Below are 25,135 nucleotides of genomic sequence, written 5' to 3' on the forward strand. Positions count from 1 at the left end.
CGGTGACCCTGAGGGAAACACTGGGCATTCAGAGATAACTGGGACCTGAGGGTCCTGAGCTAGTGATATTTGGGGGTGGCTGAGACATAAGAGAGAGCTCTGGCCTGAGGAAGACTTGGGGTGCTGGTATCTGAGAATGCCGGCAGGGAACTTGGGCTTGAAGTGTGCATGTGTCACGAAGGAATCCCCGGGCCCAAGGGGGACATTTTTGGATGACTTTGAGAGCTGAGGGGCACAGTAAGGGGGAGAGGCCCAAGTCCGAGGACGGCGTCTGCAGGCAGCTGAGACTACAGGGTGAAGGAAATGCCAAGCACGCCGGGACTGCCACCTCTACCCGAGCAGGCCTCCAGGCGGCGCAAAGGAGCACGCCGGCCAGCTGGAGTCTGCCGGCACATACCTGCGGGAACGGGCGAGGCGGGGCGGGAGATGGGTCCGTGTCCAATTGGCCCTCTTTGGCGGAGGGCGTCGCCACGAGCCAATCGCTGTGCCCAGCGCAGCCGATACTCCGCCCACGACTGCGCGCGCCGCCTTGGCGCCCTCTAGCGGCCAGTCCCGCCCCTCCGGGAAGCTTGTCCTCGCCTGCCCCGGCCCTGACGGCGACCCAGACACACTTTGTTCACCCATCTGTCACTCTCCAAAGACAGGCAGATCCCAAGGGAGGTCCTGCTTCTCAGGGAGCCAGGGAAGGAAGGCAACCGAGGGCCTTCTTCGCAGTCCCCCAGGCCACACCGCTTCCTCTATTTGGGGACTCGAAAACCTCATCCGCGGCGTAGGAGTCCCGGGCCGCGCCCCTCACTGACCACGCCCACCCTTTTTCGCCAACGCCAGAGCCCGCCCACCAAGGCCTAGCCCAAGCCCAGGATTCCCATCTTCGTTTGGTGGGTGGGGAGGGGTATGTCTTCCCCTCCCAGGTGCACCCATTAACTGACACGGCCCCGGTGCTCAGCAACTTGGGAGACAAGTACCCCCAGTAGCGGTGTCTGGAGCCAGGGCACCCCCTAGTGGCCGTTGCCAGCACTGTAAGGACCGTGAAGCCTGAGGTGGCCAGGGTCAGTTGGCTCCAGCATAGTAAAGCTCTGTCTCTTCCTAAAATTGGTACCCTTTCCTTAAACTTTGGGACCCCAGTTTTCTCCTCTGTAAAATGGGAAGGATATTCCTCCCGACTCGTAGGACTGTTGGGACAGGCGTTGTAACAGGTGACAGGTATAAAGCATTCCTCTTGGGGGTCAGCCCTATCTGATAGTATCTACACTAGAGCCACTGGGTGAAACCAGCAGTCTGCACCCTTCCATCCCTCTCTTGAAGTTGTGCCCCGAGCAAGCAAGGCTGGAGATTTTCTGTGGAGGGATCAGGGAGCCCTGGTCTGGGGTGGGGGAGAGGGGACACACCTCAGTCTCAAAAGCTGTGTTCAATATTAAAAAAAAAAAAAAAGGAGAAAGGAAATACAATATACAGTTCAATAAATAGAAAAAAAGTTACAAAATGACATGATTTTGTCCTTAATTACAAGAGGAGAAAAGACAGAGGGGGGTGATCGGGGTGGGACACTCTCCCTCCTCGTCCCTGGGCCAAGGTGGGGCAAGGGAGACCCAAGAGAGACAGCAGCTGCGATTCAGAGCCACAAATAGGCGAAATAGAGGGAAATATGGAAAGGGAGAGTAAGATGAAGGGGTGGAGCAGGGACATGGAGGAGGAGAAAGGCAGAGCCAGAGACAGAGCCAGAAAATGCCAAGATGCCAGCCTCTCTCCTCTCCAGATCTGGGGTGGGGGTCCCTGGCTCTCCTGGGCTTGTCTCCCCCCCCAACACCAGGTTTGGAGGACAGCATGAGCCTGGCTCAGTTCCTGAGTTGTATGTCCAGTGACTAGCAGGTAGGGGGAGGGACAGTAGTGACCCCTCGAGCCCACACTGGGACCTTGGCATCCTCGGGAATGGGAGTCCTGGCCGGACTGGGGGGGTGAGGTATGTGGCTGAGGCCTGAGGCCTCTTTAAATCCTTCAGTGGGGATGAGCCGTCGGTCCCAGCTGGGCAGCCTGGCACGGGCATAGGGCTGCGGAATGGGGCCCCTGAGGCAGTGAGGGGAGGGTATAAAAGGAGATTTAGATGCCCTAACACAAGTCCCCTGGCCACCCAGAGTGGGGTGTGGGGAGGGTCTGCTACATTGACTTTAAGAGCCAGTTTCTGGAAAGTCCTGCCTTGCAGCCCCCACCCCCACCCCCAGTCCAAGCCGGGCCTGCGAGTTTGGGGAGGGAGAGCTTGCCTATTGCTTTTGGGGTGCCCAAGGCGGGGTCATACCAGCTGCCCAAGCACACACCCCCTTCCAGGCCTCTGGGTGGTGGTATGGCTTCTGATCCTTGTGTCTCGCACACTCGCTCGCACACTCCTAGGCACGCATGTGGCAGGACATCACCCCCCCCCCCCCGTGGTCCCCCCTCCAGCAGGGTTTGGTGGGGATGGCAGGTAAGACCACCTAGCTCCGGCCGGGCTCCTTCCCTGACTTAATACTGAAATGCCACATGGGCCCCCAGTGTTGAGGCCCCTGATGGAGAGCTGGCGCCACAGGAGCAGGGGCCAAGGGGGTCCCCGCCGCGGCCTGCTGCCCCTCAGCCGAAGCGCTCCCGCACCAAGAGCATGAGCTTCTTCTTGCCCTTGTAGGTCTGTTTGAGGTTCTCCAAGAACTGGGCGAACTGCAGGTGCCCGTCAGGCGCCAGCAGGAAGGTCTCCCGGGCCTGGCCCAGGAACTCGATGAAGTCGCCATAGTGCCGCGGGCTGATGTGCGTGAGGCGGGAGTGGCTGGTGGCGATGTAGGCGGCCACCGCGGCGTCCAGGAGCTGGCAGAGCGGAGCCCGGTCGGCGCCCAGCGGCTTGGCGGCGCGGCGGGCCCCCAGGGGCCCCAGGCCAGGTGCCGCGAGGGTCCAGCGGCGCAGGATGTCAGAGAGCATGGGGGCGCAGTGGATGCTGCGGATGATGAGGGGGACGATGGCGGAGAGCTCGTGCCGGCCCAGCGAGTGGCTGAGCGAGCAGGCCCAGAGCACATCGTTGACGGCGGGGTGGCTGTCCTGGTTGAAGGCGATGCTGAGCTGGGCCAGGGCCAGCGCGGCCAGCTTGTAGGCCCGCAGCGGCAGGCCGCGCTGCTCCATGTAGCGCGCCACCGGGAAGAGGTGCGCGTGGCCCAGGCCGCCGGCCGCCGCGTCCAGCACGATCTGGTAGGCGGCCTCGAAGGCCGCGCGGTTCTTCTCACACAGCGTGAGCGCCGGCAGCGCGCAGTTCTGCGGGTCTTTCATGGCGCACTGCAAGGCCAGGGTGCGCGCACAGGCCCAGAGCTCCTCCCGCCGGGCCGCGTCCAGCTGCAGCCGCGACAGCGTGGCGTGCGTGGTGCCTGTCACCGCCACGATGGTGGCAGCCTCCACCGGCGTGAATAAGGAGTACCAGTTCTGCATGATATTCATCAGGGCTTGCGGGCCTGGGGGCGGCAAGAGGGCAAAGTTGGCCAGGAAGGAGGGCAGGGGCCGCTCGGGTGTGCCCGGGTTTGCCCTCAGGCCGCCATCCCCGCCCGCTGGGGCTGAAGACACAACCCCTCTGCTTCCACCCCCAGCTCGACACAAACCGCACTTCATCTTCCAAAGGGAGGTGGGGAGAGTGCGTGGGGGGTCTACCTATGCTTCAGGGCTCCTGTCCCTTCTCCAAGCCACTTCAGCCTGGCCAGCTTCCAGGTCTTCGTCCAGCTCTGTCCCCCCAGCCCGCCTCCCCACCAGCGTAAGCCCTGACCTCGGGCTGGAGCCAGGGAAAAGGCTCTGCTTCTCTCTCCACAGGGAGATGGGTGGCAGGTTCCCTCGGGGACTCACCGATCTCTGTGGCACAGCTGACCAGCCACCGCACCATCTCCCGCCGCCGCCAGGTCATGGTGTTCAGGGTCATGCGCATCACCTGTGGCCCGGGAAGGGCGAGAGAAGGGGATCACCCAAAACCTCGCGCTGGCCTACAGAGGGGATCAGGGATCCTGAGGGGCCCAGGAGACTTGGGCGTTAAGGGTTGAATCGGCGGTGAGCCACGTGATCCGGACAAGTGGCCTCACCTCCTGGGCCTTCATTTTCCTCCTCTGTAAAATGGGGATTGAAAACCTCTACCTCAGGGCTCTAAGAATTCAGTGCAAATTTTCAGGTAAAGATCTTGCACAGGGTGGCTCAGTTGGTTGAGTGGCTGCCTTCGGTTCAGGTCATGGTCTCAGGGTCGTGGAATCGAGCCCCGCGTCGGGCTCCCTGCTCAGCGGGGAGTCTGTTTTGACCTCTCCTTCTCCCTCTGCCCCTCCTGCTCATGCTCTCTCTCTCAAATAAATAAATAAAATCTTAAAAAAATAAAAAATAAAAAATAGTTGTTTTAAAAAAAGATTTTTTTTTTTTAAAAAGATTAAAAAAAAAAAAAGATTTTATTCATTCATTTGACAGAGAGAGAGAGACAGCTAGAGAGGGAACACAAGCAGGGGGAGTGGAAGAGGGAGAAGCAGGCTTCCTGCTGAGCAGGGAGCCCGATGCGGGGCTCGACCCCAGGACCCTGGGATCATGACCTGAGCTGAAGGCAGACGCTTAACAACTGAGCCACCTAGGCGCTCCCTTCCAAAAAAAAGATCTTGCACAGTATCTGTTGCTTCAAAGTGCTCAGCCCATGCCAGCATTACTGTTACTGCTATTATTGTGGGTGTTATCCTGAGGCTCCGTGGTGCCTACCCCAGACAGCAATCCAACCTGCCCCTTCTCTCTGGAAAGTTCCATGCTTCACGTCAGCAGATTTCCCCCTGTGGGCCCCAACAAAGCACCTGCCCTTCAGGCCCCTACCTTCTTCAGGTCCTATCCCCAATAAGCACCCTCCCTGTTTGCCTCCCCCTCAGGGCCTGTCTGGTGGACTCTGCCACTGGAAGCTCCTAAGGAGTGGGTCACCTCTCTCACCTCTCTAAAGGATCCCTCCCTCATCTCACCTCCCCCAGACCCCCTACAATGATTCCACTTCCCCACAGGAGATTGTTCGGGACTAATTCCGCCTTCTGCAGGCCCCCTGAGGGCAGGTTCTACCCGGGAAGGTCCCACCCCACCCTGCAAGCCTGCCCCAAACTGTTCTCCATTCTTACTTTACTTTGGCCACACTCTTGAGGCCCTGTCCCCTCCGGGTCCCATACCCTGCAGCTGACTCCTCACCTATAGGCAGCACCCATGGTGGTCTCTGACTTGCCCCAGCAGGACAGCCCTTGCCGGGCCCCTGGCGAAGGCCCCAGCTCCCAGGCCCTGCCTCAAGGACTTTCAACCACAGACCTCATCTGCAGAGGCAGCTTCTCGCCTTCAGGACCCTCCCCCTCAGCAGCAACCTTTCCTTCTAGACTGGTCCCCCACAGGCCCTGCCCCCAAGCAAGCTCCTCATCCAGAGGCTCTGCTCCCTGGGCTTCAGCCCAACCCACCCAGTGGGCACACCAGCTCCAGGCCCCACCCCAAGGCCAGCACCCTAGGCCCGGCTTCTTCCTGTGGCCCACCCACTCACCTACAGGACCCGTGCCCCGCATCCTCCTCCTCAGCCACACCCCCAGGAGGGGATGCTCACCTTCAGACTCTGCCCTGGAGTCCCTCATTCACAGGCCCATCCCCCACTGGTGACCCCAGTCCCCCATTCCCGGGACCCTTACTCCCAGAGCTGCCACTCCCGCTGAGGCCTGTCCTCAGGCAGCATCCCCCCTCTGACCCTCACCTGCAGGCCCAGTTCCAGCGCAATGCCCAGCAGCGTGGTGTCGGGAGGCGCACTGGCCGGGGTGGCCGTTTTGCAGGCGTCCTGTGCCAGCTTGAAGAGCAGGGCAGGCGAGTGGATGTTCTGCTGGATGGAGCCCAGTACCGCATGCAGCCACTTGGGGTCTCCTGGGGTGCAGGGAGGGAGGAGGGCACGGTCGGCACACCGGGCACCAGCCCCTGCTGCCGCCTGACCTGTCCACCCAGGTGCCCACGTGTGAGGAGGCAGAGGTAGCCGGCAATGGCTCTGGGAAGATCCAGACCACTCTTGCCACTCCCTCTCTCCTCTCCTCTCCCCACCACCCAGCAGGAGGAAGCCACCTAGGGACCCCTAATTGTCAAGGGCAGTGATTCTGGTCCCAGAACACCAGGGTTCAATCCCCATCCCGCCATTCACTAGCTATGTGACGCCAAGCGAGTCGCTTGACCTTTCTGTGCCTCAGCTGCCCGATCTGTAAAATGGGTCATACTAGCGCAAGGGTACCTGCCTCCCAGGGCCACAGTGAGCCCGTACTCGAAAGGCTTTCATGGGTCAAGAGCATACAACTGTGAGCTTTGATTGCTCTTATCGTTGGCCCAGAGCCTACAGTTCTGTCACTTCGCTCCTGCGCTCCTCAAACATTCTAGGCACGGTCCAGCCTCAGGGCCTTTGAACTGGCTGTTCCCTCTGCCTGGAATGCTCTCCCTGCCTGGACAGAGCCCTCCCCAAATTCACGGGGAAGCCCTCATCCCCAGCATGATGGCATGAGTGTCCTGAGAAGAGGAAGAAATCGGGAGCGCTCTCTTTCTCTGCCTTGTGAAGACACAGCAGGAGGGTGGCAAGCCAGGAAGAGAGTCCTCCCTGGGAACCCACCAAGCACCCGGACCTTGGACTCCCAGCCCCAGAGCAGAGCTGTTATGGCGACTCAAGGTGACAGGGACACCAGATGCAGGCAACAGCTCCGCCCTCTTGGCTTAAGTGTTCATCTGCTTTTCCTCCTCCACGGCCCTTGTTCCCTGCTTGCTCACTAAGTGACGTCACTAAGTGTTTGGCCTTGTTTAGGGTCTGTCTGCCCCCCCTAGAATGGAACACCACAGGGCACAGGCCTTGGAACAGTGTTGGTCACTCCTCAGCACCTGGGACAGTGCCTGGTCCATCTAGAAAGTGCTCAAGGAAGACAGAAATTTGATGAAAGGATAAAAAGGAGAGGGAAGGGATGAGGGAACAGAGGAAAGAGAAGGCAGAGGACAGGGGAGCGGGGGAACGGGACAGGGGGCAGCCTCTGTCCTCACCCTTGGCAGCTGTCAGCATGGCAGAGGCCAGCTCGCACTGGCGCGTCTCCAGGTGGCCAAGGATGAACCAGCGGGGGAAGCGGTTGCTCATGATGGAGTCCAGCGGGGTGGGGTGAGCTTCTCCGGCTGGAAACGCTGTCTCCAGTACAGGCAGCCTGGTGGGGGTGGAGGGGGGAGAAGCAAGCCCATGCTGAGAGGAGGTTGGAGCCTCCTGCCTCAACTGGAGCCTCCCTGCTTGGGCCAGCAAAGCCACGGGCACGCAGGAAGACGGAAGATGTGTGTGCCAGATGTTCACTGGAGTACGGTTTGTGCTCACCACCTGGGGGTCGATTAAATAAACAATGCTCTATTCATGCACCAAGGGCTGATAAAAATGTGAGGAGATTGTTTGTGTCCTGATGCAGCCCCCCAATAGTCCTTCTGTCACCCCCCTTCCCATTCTCACTCTGCTCCAGCCACTGTTCCCCTCAATGTCCCTCAAATACAACCAGGCACAGTCCTACCTCAGGGCCTTTGCATATGCTATTCCCTCTGTCAGGAACACTCTTCCCCAGACATCCTTGCAGCTTCTCCCTCACCTCCCTCAAGTCTCTCTTTTTAAAAAAAAAAAAAAAAAAAAGATTTTATTTATTTATTTGTCAGAGAGAGAGAGGGGGAGGGAACACAAGCAGGGGGAGCAGCAGACAGAGGGAGAAGCAGGCTCCCTGCCAAGCAAGGGGCCCGACGGCGAACTCGATCCCAGGACCCTGGGATCATGACCTGAGCTGAAGGCAGACGCTTAAAGACTGAGCCAATCAGGCGCCCCTCACCTCCCTCAAGTCTTAACTCAAATATTTTTCAGTGGGTTCTTCCTTGACACCCCCACATGTGAAATTCCCACTCCCAACTTCTCCCACGCCTTCTTTGCCATAGGTCACCACCTGACACACAACATAGTTTACCTATTAATTTAATACTTATTTAAAATAACTTATTATTTTATCTCCCTCACTAAAGCGTCAGCTACATGAGGGCAGGCATTTGTGACTATTCTGTTCACTGCTGGATCTCCAGCAGCAGTACACAATGGGTGGATGGACAGCAAACATTTTTGGAATGGCTTTACACACCCACTAGGGGTATATTGCTAGACGGCCCACTCTATGGGCCGTCTAGCCCATATATATGTATTTTATATGTAGAAAGTTCTTCAAAGTTGTTAGATGTGATCAACAGCATGCAATAGGAGTTAAGACTATTCTGGTTTCAAATATTATCGAAATTTCCTCGACATGTGACTCTGGACACACCTTAAGCGTGTTTATGTGTAAAATGGGGGTAAACATGCTTATTTCTCTAGGTTGGTAAGATTACATGAGGTAGGGGCGCCTGGGTAGCTCAGTCGGTTATGCATCTGCCTTCGGCTCAGGTCATGATCCCGGGGTCCTGGGATCGAGTCCCGAGTCGGGCTCCCTGCTCAGCGGGGAGTCTGCTTCTCCCTCTGCCTCTGCCCTGCTCGTGCTCTCTCTCTCTCTGTCTCTCTCTCAAATAAATAAATAAAATCTTAAAAAAAAAAAAAAGATTACATGAGGTGATGTGAGTCGTGGATTTGGACCAGGGATCAGCACCATTTTTTTTTTTTTTTTTGCACAGGTTTGGACAGTCAATATTTTCGGCTCTGTGGGGGGGCCATTTGGTCTCTGTCACAACCATTCAATTCTGCCATTGCCACGCAAAAGTAGCCCCAGACAATACGTAAATGAATGAGCGTGGCTGTGTGCCAATAAAACTTTATTGCTGGACACTGAAACTTGAGTTTCATATTACTTTCCATGTGTCACAGAATATTCTTTTATTTCTAAACACTTAAAAATGTAAAAGCTTGATCTGATCTCATGGGTTTAACACGTGGCAGGCCACATCTGGCCCAGGGGCTGTCATGTGCTGGTTCCTGGCTTAGAAATCACAGCTCTTCACAGATTACTCTTTCCAAATATTCTGGAAAGATGCACCCTAAATTGTTAATAGGTATCTCTGGATGATGGGATCAGAGACCGGGGACAGAATTCACCTTGTTGGGCATGATGTACTACCCAGGGGGGCCTTTAAAAATTCTGCTTCTGTGGTCAATTGGTACATGAAAAATGATAAGGTTATTCACAGCAACGTTTTTGGGGAAATAGTGTCAATTGTCTATCAACTCTAAATTGGTTCTTTTATGATACATCCTTATAGCAGTTCACATGCTATGTGATACAACCAAACCTTTAAGATGCCAAGTTCAGTGAAAATAAGGAGGAAGGAACAGACACAGGACGCATCATGGGTGTAAAAGGAAGACCAGCCTTCAATTTCCAGATTACGGATTTGCAGAAATCTTGATTCTTGTGGGATAGATAAGAAGAAAGTGGTGACACTGCTTGTCTCCAGAGAGATTTGGGTAAGCAAGGACAAAAAAGTTTGGACAAGAACTCTGAATTCTGTGCCATGTGGATCTCTCTCAAATTCAAAATAATAATATACATGTTTACTTAAGAATCAAAAACACAGGGCAACCTGGGATGCCAGCCTGGGGGAGACGGAATCAACCAGCTTGTGAGTTTCTGGCGGGAGGATGGGGCTCCAAGGGCGACTGTCACCCTCCAATCCTGCCCAGTCCCCTGGGCCGAGTCCCCAGCGGCCCATTCTCACCTCATGGCTCTCAGCGCGAGGCGGTAGGCCAGGTCGGGGTCGTGGGGCAGCAGCGCGGTGAACAGGTATCGGGCACAGGTGTGCATGGGCACGCTCTCCCGGAAGAGCCCTTCTCCGAATCCGCTGAAAGGACCCCCTGCAGGGGCATCCTGAGCTCAGCTCCCCCCGCGAGGGCTCATCACCCCCCCCCCAGGTCTCCTCACACCCCAGGCTCTGAGGAGGGGATGGGCTGGTCCCCAGGTAGAGCGGCTGGGGCTAGGGGCTAGAGAGGTGGGCGGGGGAGGTAGTGCAGGGCTGAGACAGAAAAGCCCTGGAAAATCCGAAGAAGAGACCCTGGGCACCCCTTGGTGGGGGCGCAGGATGCAGATGCAAGGCGGGGCCGGAAGGTAGAGGTGGGGCTACACCTGCTCCAGGGGTGGGGCCTCACAAGGACCAGGCTCCCTGACGCCAAAGGGGGCAAGGGGCGGGGCCTCCCCCCCCCCCAGCCCTATTGGCAGCAGGCACTTTCTAGGGCTGATCTCACCTTTAAGGTAGCAGCGAACTGTAAGGGGCAGGAGACGCGGCCTCCTGATCCAGCAGCCACCAGACCACTAGAGGACAGGGGCAGGACCCCCCCACCCCCACCCCCGGCTGGGGGCGGGGCCTCACCTTCCAGCAGCAGCCCCGCCTGCTTGCGCAGCACCTGCACCAGCCGCTCGTCCAGCTCCACCTCCTCTAGCAGGGCGAGCAGCTGCTCCTCGCTGCGCACCACCTTGTCCTGCGCGTACAGTCCCTCGGGCAGGGCCCGCTGCTGCCCCAGGCCCAGCAGTGCCACCTCAAGGGCCAGCGCCAAGTAGGACTCCCCGGGACTCCCGGGCACCGGCACGTGCTGGTAGGCCGCCTTCCGCTTCTCGGGCCCCGAGTCTGTGGGAAATGGGTTCCAGGGCTGCTGGGGGCGGGGGGGGGGGGGCGCCCCCTCCGGGGACCCCGGGGGCTCTTCAACTCAAACACGGGGACTGGGGGGTTGGGCTTATGGGGAACCCAGCAGTTCCCAGCACTGACCAGACACCTTCTACCAGCAGAGAGGTGGGTCTGCGGTGGCCTCGCTTTCAGGAGAAGTGAAGTCTGTTGGCTCCTGGCACTGGCCAGGGGGTGTGGCCAAGTGTAGAGACGTCACCAAGGATAAGAGTGTGGCCCCACTTTCTTGGGGTACTGGGCTGGGGAGGGGGAAGGGGAAATGTCCCATTTCCTCCCAGGGGCCCCAATGTAGGTACCTGGGTAAAGGGTGAGGGTCTCCTCCTCCAGGCGGCAGGCTTCCAGGAGCGCCCTGCAGAGGCAGCCAATGGGGTCCAGGGGGTGGCCCACCCAGCCTTCCGTGTTGGTGATGCAGCTGTTACCTTTCTGCAGCAGCTCTGCAGGCAGTATAAGGGGCTCAACGCCTGTCCCCCACAAGTCTAGGTAGGGGGGCTTCTCTCCTTGAACCCCAGCCCAGCCTCCCGGTGCCCGCCCACCACCTGCCCACCAGGCAGCCATCCTCTCTGCCCAGGAGCTCTGCAGCAGCCCTCACCTCCACAGTCTTGGCCTCCTGTCCCACAGCCAGACCCTGGCCTGGCAGGGACACAGGGGTGAAACCGGGCACTTCGGAAAACAACCACCCACTGTCTTTCTCCTCCCTCCCACCTCTCGAGCCCAACTGGCTTTCAGGGCCCCATGTGGCCACCTGCCCCATCTGAAAGCCCCATTCTCCAATCTCCTCCCATGAGCCGTGCCCTCTCCTGCCTCTGGGCTCCTGCCCCTGCTGTTCCTTCTACCTGGAACACTGTTCCTCCTTCCTCTCCTCCTGGGAAGCTCCTGTACATCTGTAAGATCTCAGCATAGCTCTCACCTGTTCTGGGGGGCTTTCCCTGTGCCTCTAGGCCGAGGCAGGACTCTGCTGGGGTCCCAGGTCCCCCAGGGTTCCATGACACCTGGGGTTCAATTTCCTGATAACTGACCCATCACCCAGACAATGAAACTGGTGGCCTCCCTTCTGCCTCCCCATAGCTTATCCACAAACATGTTCTTTTTTTGACCCATACGGTCTGGCTTTTTTTTTTTCTCTAACACAAATTTGACTTTGTTTCCCATGTTTAAAAATCAGTAAAATGTACATTGCATAATGCAGATTTCTGGCCTGTCTTGGAAAATTGGGAGATCTGGCCACACTGCGTCCCTGTTCCTGAAAGACTTGTGACTGGCACCCGCCCCGTACCACAGGGGCTGGAAGCTTGGAAACTACAAGTCCCAGGCTCCTTTGTGTGAGGTACGGAGGCGGGGCCAGGAGGCCCTGATTCTCCTGCAGCCTCCGTGAGCAGGTGTGTGGCTATCTGCAGGGCACAGACAGGAGGTTTTGCCAGCAGGTTCTGAGTATTCTCTTGGGAGTGGCCCCCCAGCCAGGGCTGCAGGCTGCTGAGCTCACTCACTGTCAGCAGTTTGCTGCAATCCCTGTGCTTCTGAAGTTCAAGTTCTTGAACCTGAGCAGTGGCTTCTCTGATTTTCAATCCTACAGCCCTTCCGGTACTTTTGTGAGCCCTCAATCCCCCGTATTAAGTTCTTTTTGGCTCAAGACTCCTTCGGGTGGCCTGGCTTTCCTGATGGGACCCCGAGTCGGCGTCTGTGCCTACGGCCCAGGGGAGCAGAGCGGTCGTGGCACCCACCTTTTTTCTGCTGCTTGTAGCTCTCGAGCTGATGCCGCCGCTGTAGCCGGAGCGTGTTGATGATGGCACCTGCCAGCCGCAGGGCCTGGTGGGGGTATCCGTGGGCACGCAGGGTGTCCACGCGGGCGCAGGCGGTGGGGAAGGGCTCGCCCAGCCACAGTGGGCGGCCCTGGGGGTCAAAGGTTGGCTTTTCACTGCCCATGGTGCCTGTGAGGCTGGGGCCGTAGGAGTCGCTGGCCAGGATCCTCTGCAGGTGGGCGTCACTCCAGTGCAGCGACCCGGCCTGGAGGGCGCGGCCGAAGACGGTGTGGCGGGAACCTGCGGCCGCCGCCTCCTCTTCCTCCTCCTCCTCCTCCGGGCCTGCGGGAGGGGCGCCCACATGGCCTGGGTAGGGGGCCCTAGCGCTCGGGCCGAGGCCAGCTCCCCTGACTGAGCACCAGCTTGGGACTAGACCCTGGGCACAGCGATGGCGGTGTGTCATCCGCCCAGATCCTTTAAACAGCCTTTCAGAGATGCGTGAGCGCGTGCTGTGTGTGCATGTGCGTGTGCATGTGTGTGCGTGTGCGCGCGCGCTGCGTGTGCATGTGTGTGTGTGTGTGTGCGCTATTACAGCCCTTCGTGTCAAATGACAATGGAGGGTGAATAACTGTCCGTATGTCTATCCATCCTGCCCCCTCCCCAGACTTCATCCCTCTCTTCCTCCCTCCGTCTCTCCCCATACCCCATTCCTCTTTCTCCTGTCTCTCTCTCCCTCCATCTCTGCCTCTCTCTTCTAAATATCTTTTTCCTTTTCTCCCAGTGCCCCCCAACCCATCCCCACCTCCACGGCCAGGAGGAGGCTGAGTGGGGAGACCAGCCCAGAACTACCGGCGTCTTAAGCCTTTCCCTTCATGCACCTCGAGCTGCCCGCCGCCCTGGCCTGGGCACTCACTCCCTCCTGGCGGGGAGGACAGGCAAGGGCCGGGCGCCCCTCTCCTACCTGGGCTGAGGGCCACGGTGGGCTGCAGGCTGGGCCCGTCGAAAGAGTAGTTGCCCTCTTCCAGCGGGCACACGTCCAGCTTGTCCCACTTGCCAAGCAGCTGGAGCCAGCTCACCCGCTCCTCTGGTTTGCAGTGGGGGCTCAGGACGACACACACCCACAGGGCCCCTGGGGACGGAGGGCGGCCGGTGAACGTGGGCATGAGGGAGGCTCGACATTCACGCCAAAAGTAGCCACACACACGTGTGGAGTGCCTACTGTGCGCTGGGCACTGGCCTCTGTTTACCCCTCATCTCGGGCCTTGGAGGTTGCAACCGATAGTCTCTTCACGTTACAGCACAGAGAGGCAAAAGCAGTTGCTCAAGGTCACACAGCTGGGGAAGTGGGAAGGCAGGATTCGACCCCAGGCTGTCAGACTCCTCTTGCTGTTTTTTTCCCCTATAGCACTTACCACCCTGTATTACAGGGGTCAGCAGACTACTGCCCGTGCATAAAACTGAACCTGCCACCTGGTTTTGAATGGCCTGCAAGCTAAGATTTACTTTTCCATTTCTAAATCGTTGGGGAAAAATACGTCAGAGGAATATTTTGTGACTTGTGAAAATTACATGAACTTCCCATAAATAGAGTCTCTAAATACGATTGTGTTGGAATGCCGCCAGAGAAGCTATGACAGAGACCAACGGCCCACAGAGTCAAAGGGACTGACTACCGGCCCTTGCAGAAAAGGACTCATGCGTCTGTAGTATTTTTTGTCCGTCTCCGCCGCCAGGTGTCAGCTCCGCAGCTCCGGAGCGCAGGGGGTCAATCCCTTGTTTCCTGCCCAGGCCCCCACCCCCCACAGTGCCTCCAGCATCAGAGGTGCTAGCGAACACGGAATGGGTTCGGGGGCCAGAGGCTAATGTCGGGGTGAGCACGACCTGGCGGCCAGAGCCCGCCGGGCGCCGAAGCCCTGCTGCGCGCCATGCGCCTCGGGCCAGGCCTTACCCAGCTCGTCCCACAGCTGCCGGCACTTGTCGGTCATGCCCGCGCCCTGCTGCCGCCACAGGGCCAGGCGCGGGTCCTGCAGGAACTGCTCGGTCATGAGGATCAGCATGCGCGCCCCGTTGGAGTCCCGCATCCGCAGCATCTCCCGCACCTGTGCCGAGATGGGGACAGGGACGGCGTGGTGAGGAGGGGGCGAGGTGCCAGGGCCTTGAGTCCCGGGCCGCCGCGTGCCCGCCGTGCCCGCCAGCACCTTGCCGAACATGGAGCGCAGCTGCCGGCTGGCGCCGTAGTAGCCACCGTTGGACAGCAGCTGCTTCACCTGCTCCTGGATCTGCTCCTCGTCCAGGTGCCAGCAGTTGGCGTCCTCGATGCCTGCGCCGGCCGTGGGGTCCGGGGCACCTGCGGGGAGGGAGGGACAGTGAGGCTGGGGTTTCCAATCTCCCTCCGGCCCCCTCTGTCCACCCCCGCCAGGCCACGTTGATCCCGATCAAAGCCCCTCCCACCGGAGCCCGCCAGCTCCCGCCAGCTCCGCATTCACCTGCCGTCCTACTTGACCATCCGTGGGCTTAGCGCATCCGCTTTTCCACACCCGCAGGTCACCCCAACACCCCATCATCCACCCATCGCCATCCTCAATTATCCACCACTCATCCATCGCCCCCACCCTCCATCCTCCCCCATCCTCCCACAGCCTCTTGTAGCTCCCAACCCTCCCAAGAGCTCCCGGTCTATCCCCCACTCATACCCCACCCCTGACACCCCCATGGGCCACACATACCCTTCACGCCCTCTACCCACCCACACTCAGGCTGGCTCCTGTGCTCTTGGGGCACCCACACCCTGGGGCTGAAGCTCCCCGTGCCCGGGGCCAGGTCAGATCCAGGATCTGCCACTTAGTAGGTGTGTGACCTCGACTTCAGGCAAGGGCGCCCTCCCCACCCCCACTCAAGGATCAAGGGGACCTGAGGATGCCGCCACCATCAGGTCCCCGGGGGGCCCTTACCGTGCACCAGGTTGATCTCGGAGCCCAGCAGGAGGATCTCGTCAGCCAGGCGCTGGGCGGTGGGCAGCACCTCGGTGTGGTGGGCGCTGATGAGGTACTGCACGAACTTCTGCAGCTGGTCTCTGTTCATCTGGGACAGCGTTTCGGAGATGGGCAGCCGCAGCTCCACCTGGCGGGCATGCCGAATGCGGTACAGCGACAGGGCCACCACGTGGGCGCAGTAGAAGAGGTCACGGTTGTCGCAACCACAGCTCACAGATGTGATCTTGCAGCGGTCAAAGCTGATGGAGACGTGGTAAAGGCGCTCGGGCTCTCCGGGGCCCCCCAGCTCCCGGATGTTTCCGCTCAGATGGAACCCTAAGACCAAAGCCAAGCCAGCCACCGTTGTGTCACCCCAGGACAGGGGTGCTCGTCCATGGTGCACGGCAAGACCCAAGTGCAAATCCCATGGAGTAACCTAGCGCGCAAGCCACTTAATCTCTCTGTCCAATGGGAACGGATAGTGACATCTTCCTCATGCGTCTGTAAGAGGATTTAATGAGCTAATATTTGGTAAGTGCTTAGAACCCTGGAGGCATACAGTCAAATGCTTGCTCCTGTTCTAATTCTGAAGAATATCATAGTGATGATGCTGAAGGTGGTTTTCTCAGCCCTTGGGTTACTGTGAATACGGCCTGGGCTCCAGGAGTCCTGTAACTTCCTGGGAAGATGCCCAAGGCCTGTGACACTTGGGGGTGAGGGGCTGATGTGGCAGGCGAGGGGCCAGGCCACTCCATCACCCCTCCCTGGCCCCTGGGGAGCCCAGATGCCAGGCTTACCCAACTGGTTGGGCAGCTCAGGCCCCATCTGGCCCTGACTGCGTCATGCAGAGAGAAGGCAGCTTCCTCATACCGGCTGAAGATAGCCAAGCCTGTGGTGGGCTGGGCCATGTCCAGGCAAGGGGGCCCCCAGGCTGACAGGGTTCAGGGAGGGTCATCTTAGCCAAGCCCCTGCCTCCAGCTAGGAGGTGTACTGTTCCTGGGCTTACTCGCTTTCTGGCTCAACCTCTACTTGTCCCCTTCTGAGCCCCACTCCCTGGGGTCTAGAATCCTCTTTCACCTCTAGTTCCAAACCTCTGCCCCCTACCCTCCCTCACCTGGACCCCACTGCCTGAGGTCTAAGACCAGCCCTCATAGCTGATCTTAAACTTCTACTCAAGGCTCCCACCTAAGCCTTGATGTGACACCATCCCTAAACATCTGATCCCAACTTCCACCCGAGTCCCTCTGCCTGAGGTCTAAGACTACTTCTCACCTCCGGCTTGAAACCTCGGCCCCACAGCATCACTGGGTCCCTCCACCTGAGGTTTGAAACCTCCTCTCACTCTGGTTTACAAATTGCTCCTCAGCCCTCCTCCCAGCGTCACCACCTCTACTCCCGCCCACCAGTCAAGCTGTCTGAGGACTCTAGGACCACCCTTGCCTTTAGCTCAGAATCCCGTACCCAACCCCCATAGTGGCCCTCCACCTAGGATCTAGAAATAGCCTCAGTCCTCCACCCTTAGCTGGCTCTTGCCACCTAAATTCTGACACCTCCCCTCCCCTGCTTTCTGGATCACCATCCTTCCCCCGAGCCCCGTCTAAGCCTGCGGCCTGGGGTCTAGGCAGATCTCTGATCCTAAGCTCACAATATCTTGTAAAACCCTCTCTGGGCATTGAAGCCAGAGGTCTGGCACCTCCCCTCGCCTTGGCCCAGGCCCCCCCTCTACTCCCTTCTCCTCCACACCTGCACTGGACCTCCTGGCCTCCCTGGCAGAGATGGGGGCAAGCACTCACCCACTTGCAGCACTCGGTCTACGGCCCCGGTCTGCAGCAGGTGCAGCCCGCGGGTGAAGGGCACCCGGGCATCATGCTCGCCCTCCGGGGGCTGGTAGCCCAGGGACGAATACATACAGATCTCCCGTTCGCTGCGTGGGAATGACCAGAACACAATGCGCTTCTGGACGGGCTCTGGCACCCGGGAGAACCGCTCTTCCACCTGTGGGAAGGGCGGCGGCTTAGAAACCCGGCTTGAATCCTGGCTTTGCCACTTACAAGCAGTATGACTCTGGGCAAGTCACTTTGCCTCTCTGAGCTTGTTTTTTCAAGTGTGAGGTGGGGATGTTAACAGCACCTGTCTCCTGAGTATCGCGCTTGCAATAACACCTGGCCTGTACTCAGTGTTCTAGAACTTTCTGCTACTTCCCTCCTGGATGTCAGGTCTGAGGTCCTGACGTAACATAGTCTCACCTCCCAGGCTTTGAAGGGGCAGGAGAAAGGGAGACAAAAGTGATAAGAATAGTGATCAGGCCTCCACATTCTAAGTCTACACTATGCTAAAAGCTTTGTGTATGTGATTCTCCATAATTTTCATAGTAACATCTCAGTGATACTAGTTATCACCGCATTTTGCAGCGTGGATAGTCTGAGGCTCAGAGATGGGTTGAATTCACTTGCTCAGTCTCAGCTGGCAAGCTCGGACTCCCAAGACAGGCTCCGTTCTCAGCCTCCAAGGGCCTGCAGGAAGGGAGGGATGTCCTCACCACCCCTGTGGGATTTGGGCAGTGAACCAAGCTGGTTGAACCAATGTTCCAATCTGGGCTTACTACTCACTGGCTGAGTGACCTTGGGCAAGTTTCTCAACCTCTCTGTGCTCCAGTTTCCTCAAAGTGGGAGGGAGAACAACAACTCCAAAGGGCTGCAGAGGATTCCAGGAGCTTCTGAGGGCCAAGAGCTTTCCTAGCACCAGGCCTGATCAGGGCGGGTACATGGGAACCATGAGAGATGGTTTCAGGATTATGCTGGGTGTCTCACGCACAATAAAGGGGCAGCGACCTCCCAGAGCTCCCAGGCCTGGGTTTCTGGGGGAAGTGGGAGGACCAGTGACTGGCTCAGGCCTCAGGGACAGTTGGCAGATGACTAAGGAGGGATTTTCCAGGCCGTGAATCAGAGCCTGCCCCATCCACACTTGGCCCAGACTCATCGGTCCCAGCAGGCTTCCTAACTCTGGAGAGGCCAGGGAGCAAAGAACACCCCCCAAAGCCAGATAGAGGACAGAGCCTATGGGGACTGCAGCAGGCTTGGTCAGAGCCAGGCCACATCTCCATTCCCCAGGGGCACACTCTGAGGCTGGAAAAGGGGACTCCAGCCGCCCCATCCCTGAGGCATTGTGGCAGAACCCCCAGAAACTACAGAGGTGGGATTCCAGGGGCACCTGTACAGGTACTACGACCCAAGCCTTGCCCTTGCTGCCGACCTATGGAAGGACTAGAATGGCTGGGGGACAGAGGGAGGGTGAGCATCGGGGAAATAGGAGGAATGTAGGAGGGTACCCTAACACTGGAGGGGTTGGGCAGCCCCAGGTGGGAGGTGGTCCCAAAAGTACTGAGGGAGGGGAGCAGGACTCCAGGGAAGGATCTGGAGGAGGAGGGGGGTTCCCCAGGGGACAGGTGGATTCTGGAGGCATGGATCGGGGACAGAAAGGAGTATCTTGAGGCTGGGGTCTGTAGAAATGGGGGAGTTCTTTACTGGGGGTGTGGGGCAGAGATCTGGAGTCTCTAGGGGATGAGATGGGGGTGTCCCCCAAGTGGGGGTGGCTTGTAGGAGTTGGAAAGAGGAGTGAGGATTGAATGGGGTGCCTTAATTGGGAGCTGAGGATAAGGTGGGAAAAGAGGGTACCCAGGGTTGTGCGAGGACCCTGGGGCAGGAGAAGAAGGAAGTGTCCTGAGCTAGGATCTAGGGCGCTGAGGGCATCCCTGTGTCTTGTGGGATGGAGGGCAGGGATGGCAGGAGGAATGGGGGTGGGTCACAGGGCTTGAAGGAGTGAAATGGGAGGATGAGAGGGTGTTTCGGGGCGGACTTAAGGATCCTGGAGGGGATCTCTGGGGATGTCTCGTACGCGGGCAGGTCCGGAGGCTGGGGGTTGGGCAGGGGAGGAAAAGGCAAGTCGGAGAAGGGGTTGGGGGTGCGTCCCTCCCCCCCCCCCCCCACCCCTCGTCACCTGCTCGAAGGCCCAGGTCTCGGCTACTCGCTTGGCACTGAGGTCCAGCAGCGCCTCGGGCCGGCCCCGGCCGCGCACGGCCCCGGCCCCGGCATCGCGCTCCTCCGGTCCCGCGGGGCAGCCCCGGCTCCGCTTGGCCGCTGGGGGGTCCATCGGCCGGGCCGGGGCCGGGGCGGGGCCTGTTGGGGGGTCAGTCCGATGCCCGCTTTGCGTCACCTGCTCCCGCGCCCCCTACCCGCTTTCCAGTGCGTCTTCCGCGCTCGGCCGCCCCGGGACCCCAGCCGCACCCACCCCCGCCCGGCGCCGGGCCGGCCGGGTGATGCGGCCCCTTTAAGACTCTTCACAACAATGAAGCTGCCTCAGTCGCCGCTTTATCCTCCGCCGTCGTCCCGCCCCCACCGCCCGTCCCCATTGGACCCCCCTCGGCCTCCGAGAATCTCCTCCGCTATTGGCTACACCGCCAGACTCGTCCCAAGTTCTCGTTGTTCACTCGCTGGATATGCTGCCTGTCCTTGCGCGGAAGCCCAATCAGAGCGCTTATCGGGCCGGGCTGTCAATCATGGGGCGCCGGCGGCCAATAACAGTGGGAGGACCCCCGCGGCGCAGGCCTTATGCGGAGTTTCGGGGAGGGCCCTGAGTTCATTCACAACATTCCTCTCCCGCCCCCCTCCGGCTGGACAGCGCGCCCCGGGCAGCTGGGGCTGCGCCCACACACGGCTTTGTTTACTGAGGGTCGCTTCCGGGCTCCGCAAGGGGACAATCAACACGGCTCGGCCGGGGAGCGAGACTGAGCGGCGGGATTCCAAGGCAGCAGCTCCGCCCCTCCTCCCTCTGGGCTGTGTGAGGCGAGAAACTCTCTCAGCCTCTCTGTGCGCGGAGTCAAGTTCTGATGTTTGGGGGCGTGGCGGGGATCACAGGCCCCTCGGTAGAGCTCTTGGGGGCTACAGACCTGTTCTGTAGCAACAGGGCCCAACCCATGCCCCAAGCTGAGAACCCTCAATCCATTCTGTGCCCTGAATATTACGTTGAGTCGTATGAAATTGCTGATTTTCGACCTACTATGATGGCAATTTCATAAGATTCAACTAATACTTGTCACATCCGATCACCTCCGATTGTTTTTCTGACCCATTTTGTCCAGGCCAGCCTCTCTTGCCCGGAAGCCGCCCGTGGTCTTGATCGCCGGCCCCGCCCCCCCTCCCGCCCCGCGGCCCACGCCGTCCTTCCTCTCCCCCTGTCCTTAGAAAACTCTACATTTCCTCTTAGCCATACTTTTCTCCAGGATCACTACATTTCTTTATCTAGTTCAGCAGTTGCTTAATTGCGGTCTCTTCCCTCTCCACGGAGACCCCCAGTGGCTGTAGTATGTGTAATCGGAGCATTGCTATAGCTCCCGCACACGAAGAGCGCCCGGCATACAGCAGTCACTCAATGTGTAACTTAGTGACTGAACCAACTCATACTCTGCTCCCACTCCGCTGAAACGTCTACAAAGCAGGAACAGCCCAAGTTGGTCCTAACGTGGCCTGATTGCTGCCCCCAGTCTCCCTACCGCGTCTGGAAACTCGGGCTTTTTCCTTCCAGGAATTTCCAGCTGCACTTTCTGGCGGGTCCCCAGCTCACCATTCAGGAAACTCCCTCCAACCTGTGCTGTCCAGTAGGGTCACCACTGACCACAACTGGCCTTTGTGTCCTTGAAATGGGGCTGGGCAGAATTGGGTTATGCTGTAAATGTAATTTTCAAGGACTTAGCTGGGGGAAAAAAAAAAGGTAAAATAGCTCATTAAGAATTTTTGATATTGAAAAAAATTTTTATATTGATTACATGTCGAAATGATAATATTTTAGGTAAGTTTGGGTGAATAAAACACATTATTCTAATTAATGCCACCTGTTTCCTTTTATGTTTTGTATTTTATGTGGTATCAGGATGTTTAAAGTTATACACGTGACTTGCATTGTAACTTCTGTTGGACAACGGCGGTCTTGAGACACAGCCTGCCACAGTGACAACAACAGAAAGGACGCGGAAAATGGCAATGGCGTACTCACTGCTCCCACGCATTATCACGCTGAAGCCTTCCACCAGTACTGCAAAGTGGGGATCACAGGCTCCATTTCTCAGATGAGGAAACTGAGGCTTGGAGAGCAAAGTGCTTGCCTGAAGTCACCCAGACTGGGAAGCCCTAGACTTATGCCACGTGCCTTTCTTGCAAAGGATTGGAGGCAAAGATGGACCGATGGGGAAGGAGTCACTGGGGTGTGGGGAGAGGCAGGGAGGACTTCAGCAAAGCCTGTGTGTCAGCTGCTCCCCTCGCCAACAGGACCGCGGGGGCGCCCTTACCAGCAGTCCTCTTCAGCATCTGGTGCGTGGCTATATCCCCTAAGCCCGGGTCCCGGTCCCCGAGGATGCTTCAGTGGGTGTCCCGAGATGTTGAGGTCACTCAAGGCTGCTCTAGTCGGTTGACTACTCTAGGAGGAACCGAGACTGGGCTATCACAGAGTGAGGATGTTTATTGTCTAACAATAGATACTAACACTGTCATCATCCCCATCTCCTGGGTGAAAAACAGGCATAGAAAGGTCAGGTGACATGCTCGAGGCCCCCAGCAGGGGAAGGATAGGGCCAGCATTCAAGCCCTGTGGGTGGGCTGGTTCTGTCGCAGTGGCTGGGAATCAAATGCACAGTGTTTGGGAAGCACCAACATTCTATTCCATTTTCCCGATTTTACGAATGAGGGGAATGAGGCCTGGAGAAGGTCAGAAAGTTGCCCAAGGCCATACAGTGATCTCCGGAGAATCTATGAGGTCAGAAAGGCCCCTGGGAGTCTCTCTCGGCCAGCTCTCCTCCTAGGAGAGGTTGGGAGCAGGGTTCCAGCCATCCACATGTCCTGCCTTCTCCATGCAGCCAGTGAGCTTGGGCTGCAGGGAGATGGAAGCCGCACTTACCCCGCCAGGCCTCTGTGAGCTCACTGTCTAGGCATCCACAGCTCCTGATCCCAAACCCACATGTCCTTGAGACCCATGGGAAATAGGGTGGCCCTGGAGGCTCAGTTGGAGGGGAACAGGGGCCCCCCAGCTCTGTGGCCACCCCACCCCAATTTCCAGGGTCCCTGTCTTCTGCCAGCTGCCCGCCCCTGCCCCCCCCCCCCCCCGCCCCCCACACAACCCCTGCCCTTGCTGACTCAGGCGGGAAACCAGCCCGGGCAGTTTCGCTTCCTGGTTCTGATGCAGCCCCTCTGGCCTGCCCAACTGGCAAGATTTACCTCTGTCACTTCTTTTTTTCCCTTTTGGAACACAGGTTCATGGGCTGAGCGGCAGGACCCTGCCAGGAGAAGTGGGCATTCAGGTGGAGGGGGATGGTGGAAGCAGGAGAGGAAAGGTTTGGGAAGGAATAATTGTGTCTCAAAAGCCATATTTAGTGGCTGCCCTGGCCCTGCAGAGAGGGCCAGTGTGACAGGCAAGACAGGACAGGCTGAGTGGCTAGTCTTGGGCTCCACTCTTTGGACAAAAGCAGCCCTTACAGCCCTCAGGCTCCAGAATTCTCCACACTGAGCGAGGGGTGTTAGGATCCCCATTTAATAGATGGGCAAACAGAGACTCAGAGAGGGGACAGGACTTGCTGAAGATCATGCAGCCAGGAAGTGGCAGCAACTGGCACTGAACTCAAGGTGTAGTTATTTTCCAAAGTCTGGGGCTCTTGGCTTCGGCACCATTGGTGGGCTTTTATGGGCAGGTGGAAGGAACAAGCAGAGGGAGAAGTCATGCGGGCCGGGAGGCTCTTTGGGGAGGCCGAGGGGATGGGGCCAAGGGGGAACAAGTGGGTTGACATTCCAGACCTCATACCTGTTGCGCCTGAATGCCTTTCCTCGCCCCTGGGGTCCTCCTCCAAAGGGCTGGTGTCAGAGGGACAAAGGAGCCAGTTTACAGGAGTCCCTGGCCCGCCTGGGCGCCGCCGGCCCCACGGGTTCCAGGCACCCTGTCCCAGTCCTCGCTCTTCTGAGATTCCAGAAAAAGGTTAACAAATAATTTCCAGAAGAGGGAGAAATCATGATTCCCGTAGATACATAAAGATGGACACGTGTTAACGTTTTTATTGAACTCATGTGGGATCCAGGCAGATGTTACACGCGGCTCAAAAGAGAATCTGGAGAACAGGTACTTTTACATTATCAGACTATTTGTGCAAATAAACGTGCAGATGGGGGCAAATTGTTTTTTTCCATAGGGGAGGAGGGTTGTCATCGAAACCTCTGCTGGCCGGGATGGAATTTGCATGTCTACAGATAAGTGGTTTTATATCGCTATCAATTGCTTACAATTTACAGAGCTGAGAGTTCAAGGACAATGCTATGAATCAGATAACCCGGAAGGGCGTGTTGTATAGAGATGATGCACTGAATAATCAAAACTGATTCATTGAAATGCAAAATTTTCCTTGCAAAAAAGGGGAACAATTCATTACTTCCTTCATTCAATGAACACCTGTTCATTAAGCGCCTCCTGCACACTGTCCTAGGTGTTGGAGACACAGCAGTGAACAAAGATGCAAAGACCAGTCTAGAGCGAGTGCCGAGTGACCACTCCTGGGGCTGGAGGTTCGGGAGGGCAGAGGAGGGCTCTTGGAGGTGACATCCGGGAGGGGGAGGGAACCACAGCAGGAGGCAGGACAGAGAGGAGGTGGGGGTTTGGAGGGGGCAGCCTTGGCGGGTTTTCCTGGTTTTTCTGTTTTCCCCACTACAATGCCAGTTCTCAGCTCTCCCTAGCTGAGGTTGGCACGGGGCAGGCGTACAATAAATGCCCAGTGGGCAAAGGGGCTCCATCTCAAAAGGCAGAAGCCACTAGCTGCCTGCTTAGGGGAGACATTGCTATGCTGTGGGCAGATGGCACGGGTGTCGGGGCTGCCCGAGTGGGGCTCAAGGAAGCGCGCGTGCACGTCACACCCCTGAACACAGCCCTACCCTCCAGTCCTCCAGCCCCCCTTCCCCCACCCCTGCCCCTGCTGAAACCTGAGCATCGGGCCTGGGGAAACCCCAAGCCAGTCTTTCCATTGAATTTGGGCTCTGCTGCCACAAGTTCTGATTTTTCAAGATATAAATAGGATTTTTTTTGGTGTGAAATTGCTCACATATAAAACCCACCATTTAAAGACATACAGTTCAGGGGTGCCTGGGTGGCTCAGTCGGTTGAGCGTCTGACTTTTGATTTCAGCTCAGGTCATGATCTCAGGGTCATGGGCTCAAGCCCCAAGTGGGGCTCCAAGCTTGATGGGGGTCTGCTTGGGATTCTCTCTCCCCCTGCCCCACCCCCCTGTGCTAAAATTCATCTTAAAAAAAAAAGTGTACAGTTCAGTGGCATTTCACTGTTTTGCAACCACTACGTCTGTCTAGTTCCAAAACTCTTACTCCAGAAGATGACCCCAGCATCCATTAGCAACTCCCCCTCCCCCGGTCAACCATGGACCCCCATATCAAGGTCTGTTCTCTGTGGATTTGCGCTTTCTGGACATTTCACATCAATGGAATCCTACAGCACATGGCCTTTTGTGGCCGACTTCTTTCACTCAGCATGTTTTCGAGGTGCATCCATGTTGTACCATGTGGGCGCTTTGTACCTTTTTACGGTGGAAGCACACTCCTCGTACAGACACACATGCTCCCCACCGTCTGTTGGGGCCACCTGGGTTGCTGCTATCTTTAGGGGACCATAACTAGTGTGGCTGTGAACGTTCATGTACGAGCTGTTGGTCGAGTCCCTGTTTTCAGTCCT

General features: G+C 57.9%; 1 protein-coding gene and 1 long non-coding RNA gene across 2 annotated transcripts; one reads left to right on the forward strand and one right to left on the reverse strand.

The window, feature by feature from the left end:
* Positions 1–1,443: 1,443 nt before the first annotated feature.
* On the reverse strand, positions 1,444–19,737 carry ZSWIM4 (zinc finger SWIM-type containing 4). Its single transcript, XM_036066461.2, has 14 exons — positions 19,367–19,737; positions 17,164–17,365; positions 15,350–15,706; positions 14,597–14,745; positions 14,347–14,497; positions 13,360–13,527; positions 12,381–12,740; positions 10,959–11,096; positions 10,354–10,608; positions 9,706–9,841; positions 7,036–7,190; positions 5,729–5,892; positions 3,844–3,925; positions 1,444–3,461 (listed from the first exon to the last, which is right to left on the reverse strand). The coding sequence occupies exons 1-14, from the start codon at positions 19,517–19,519 to the stop codon at positions 2,602–2,604; spliced, it is 3,330 nt and encodes a 1,109-aa protein (XP_035922354.1). The 5' UTR covers positions 19,520–19,737; the 3' UTR covers positions 1,444–2,601.
* LOC118519191 (uncharacterized) lies at positions 15,685–23,578 on the forward strand. The gene is made up of 2 exons (XR_013441114.1): positions 15,685–15,901; positions 21,296–23,578. It is a non-coding gene; the product is annotated as an uncharacterized LOC118519191 (long non-coding RNA).
* The last annotated feature ends 1,557 nt before the right edge of the window (positions 23,579–25,135 follow it).

The sequence above is a fragment of the Halichoerus grypus genome, chromosome 1 (assembly GCF_964656455.1).
Source record: "Halichoerus grypus chromosome 1, mHalGry1.hap1.1, whole genome shotgun sequence".
Lineage (NCBI taxonomy): Eukaryota > Metazoa > Chordata > Mammalia > Carnivora > Phocidae > Halichoerus > Halichoerus grypus.

Coding starts and splice junctions, on each gene's coding strand:
- ZSWIM4 (XM_036066461.2), bottom strand. CDS start 19,519: ATGGACCCCCCAGCGGCCAAGCGGAGCCGGGGCTGCCCCGCGGGACCG. Junction 11,097..12,380: donor CTACAAGCAGCAGAAAAAAG/GTGGGTGCCACG, acceptor TACTGCCTGCAG/AGCTGCTGCAGAAAGGTAAC. Junction 3,462..3,843: donor CAGCTGTGCCACAGAGATCG/GTGAGTCCCCGA, acceptor TGCCGCCCCCAG/GCCCGCAAGCCCTGATGAAT.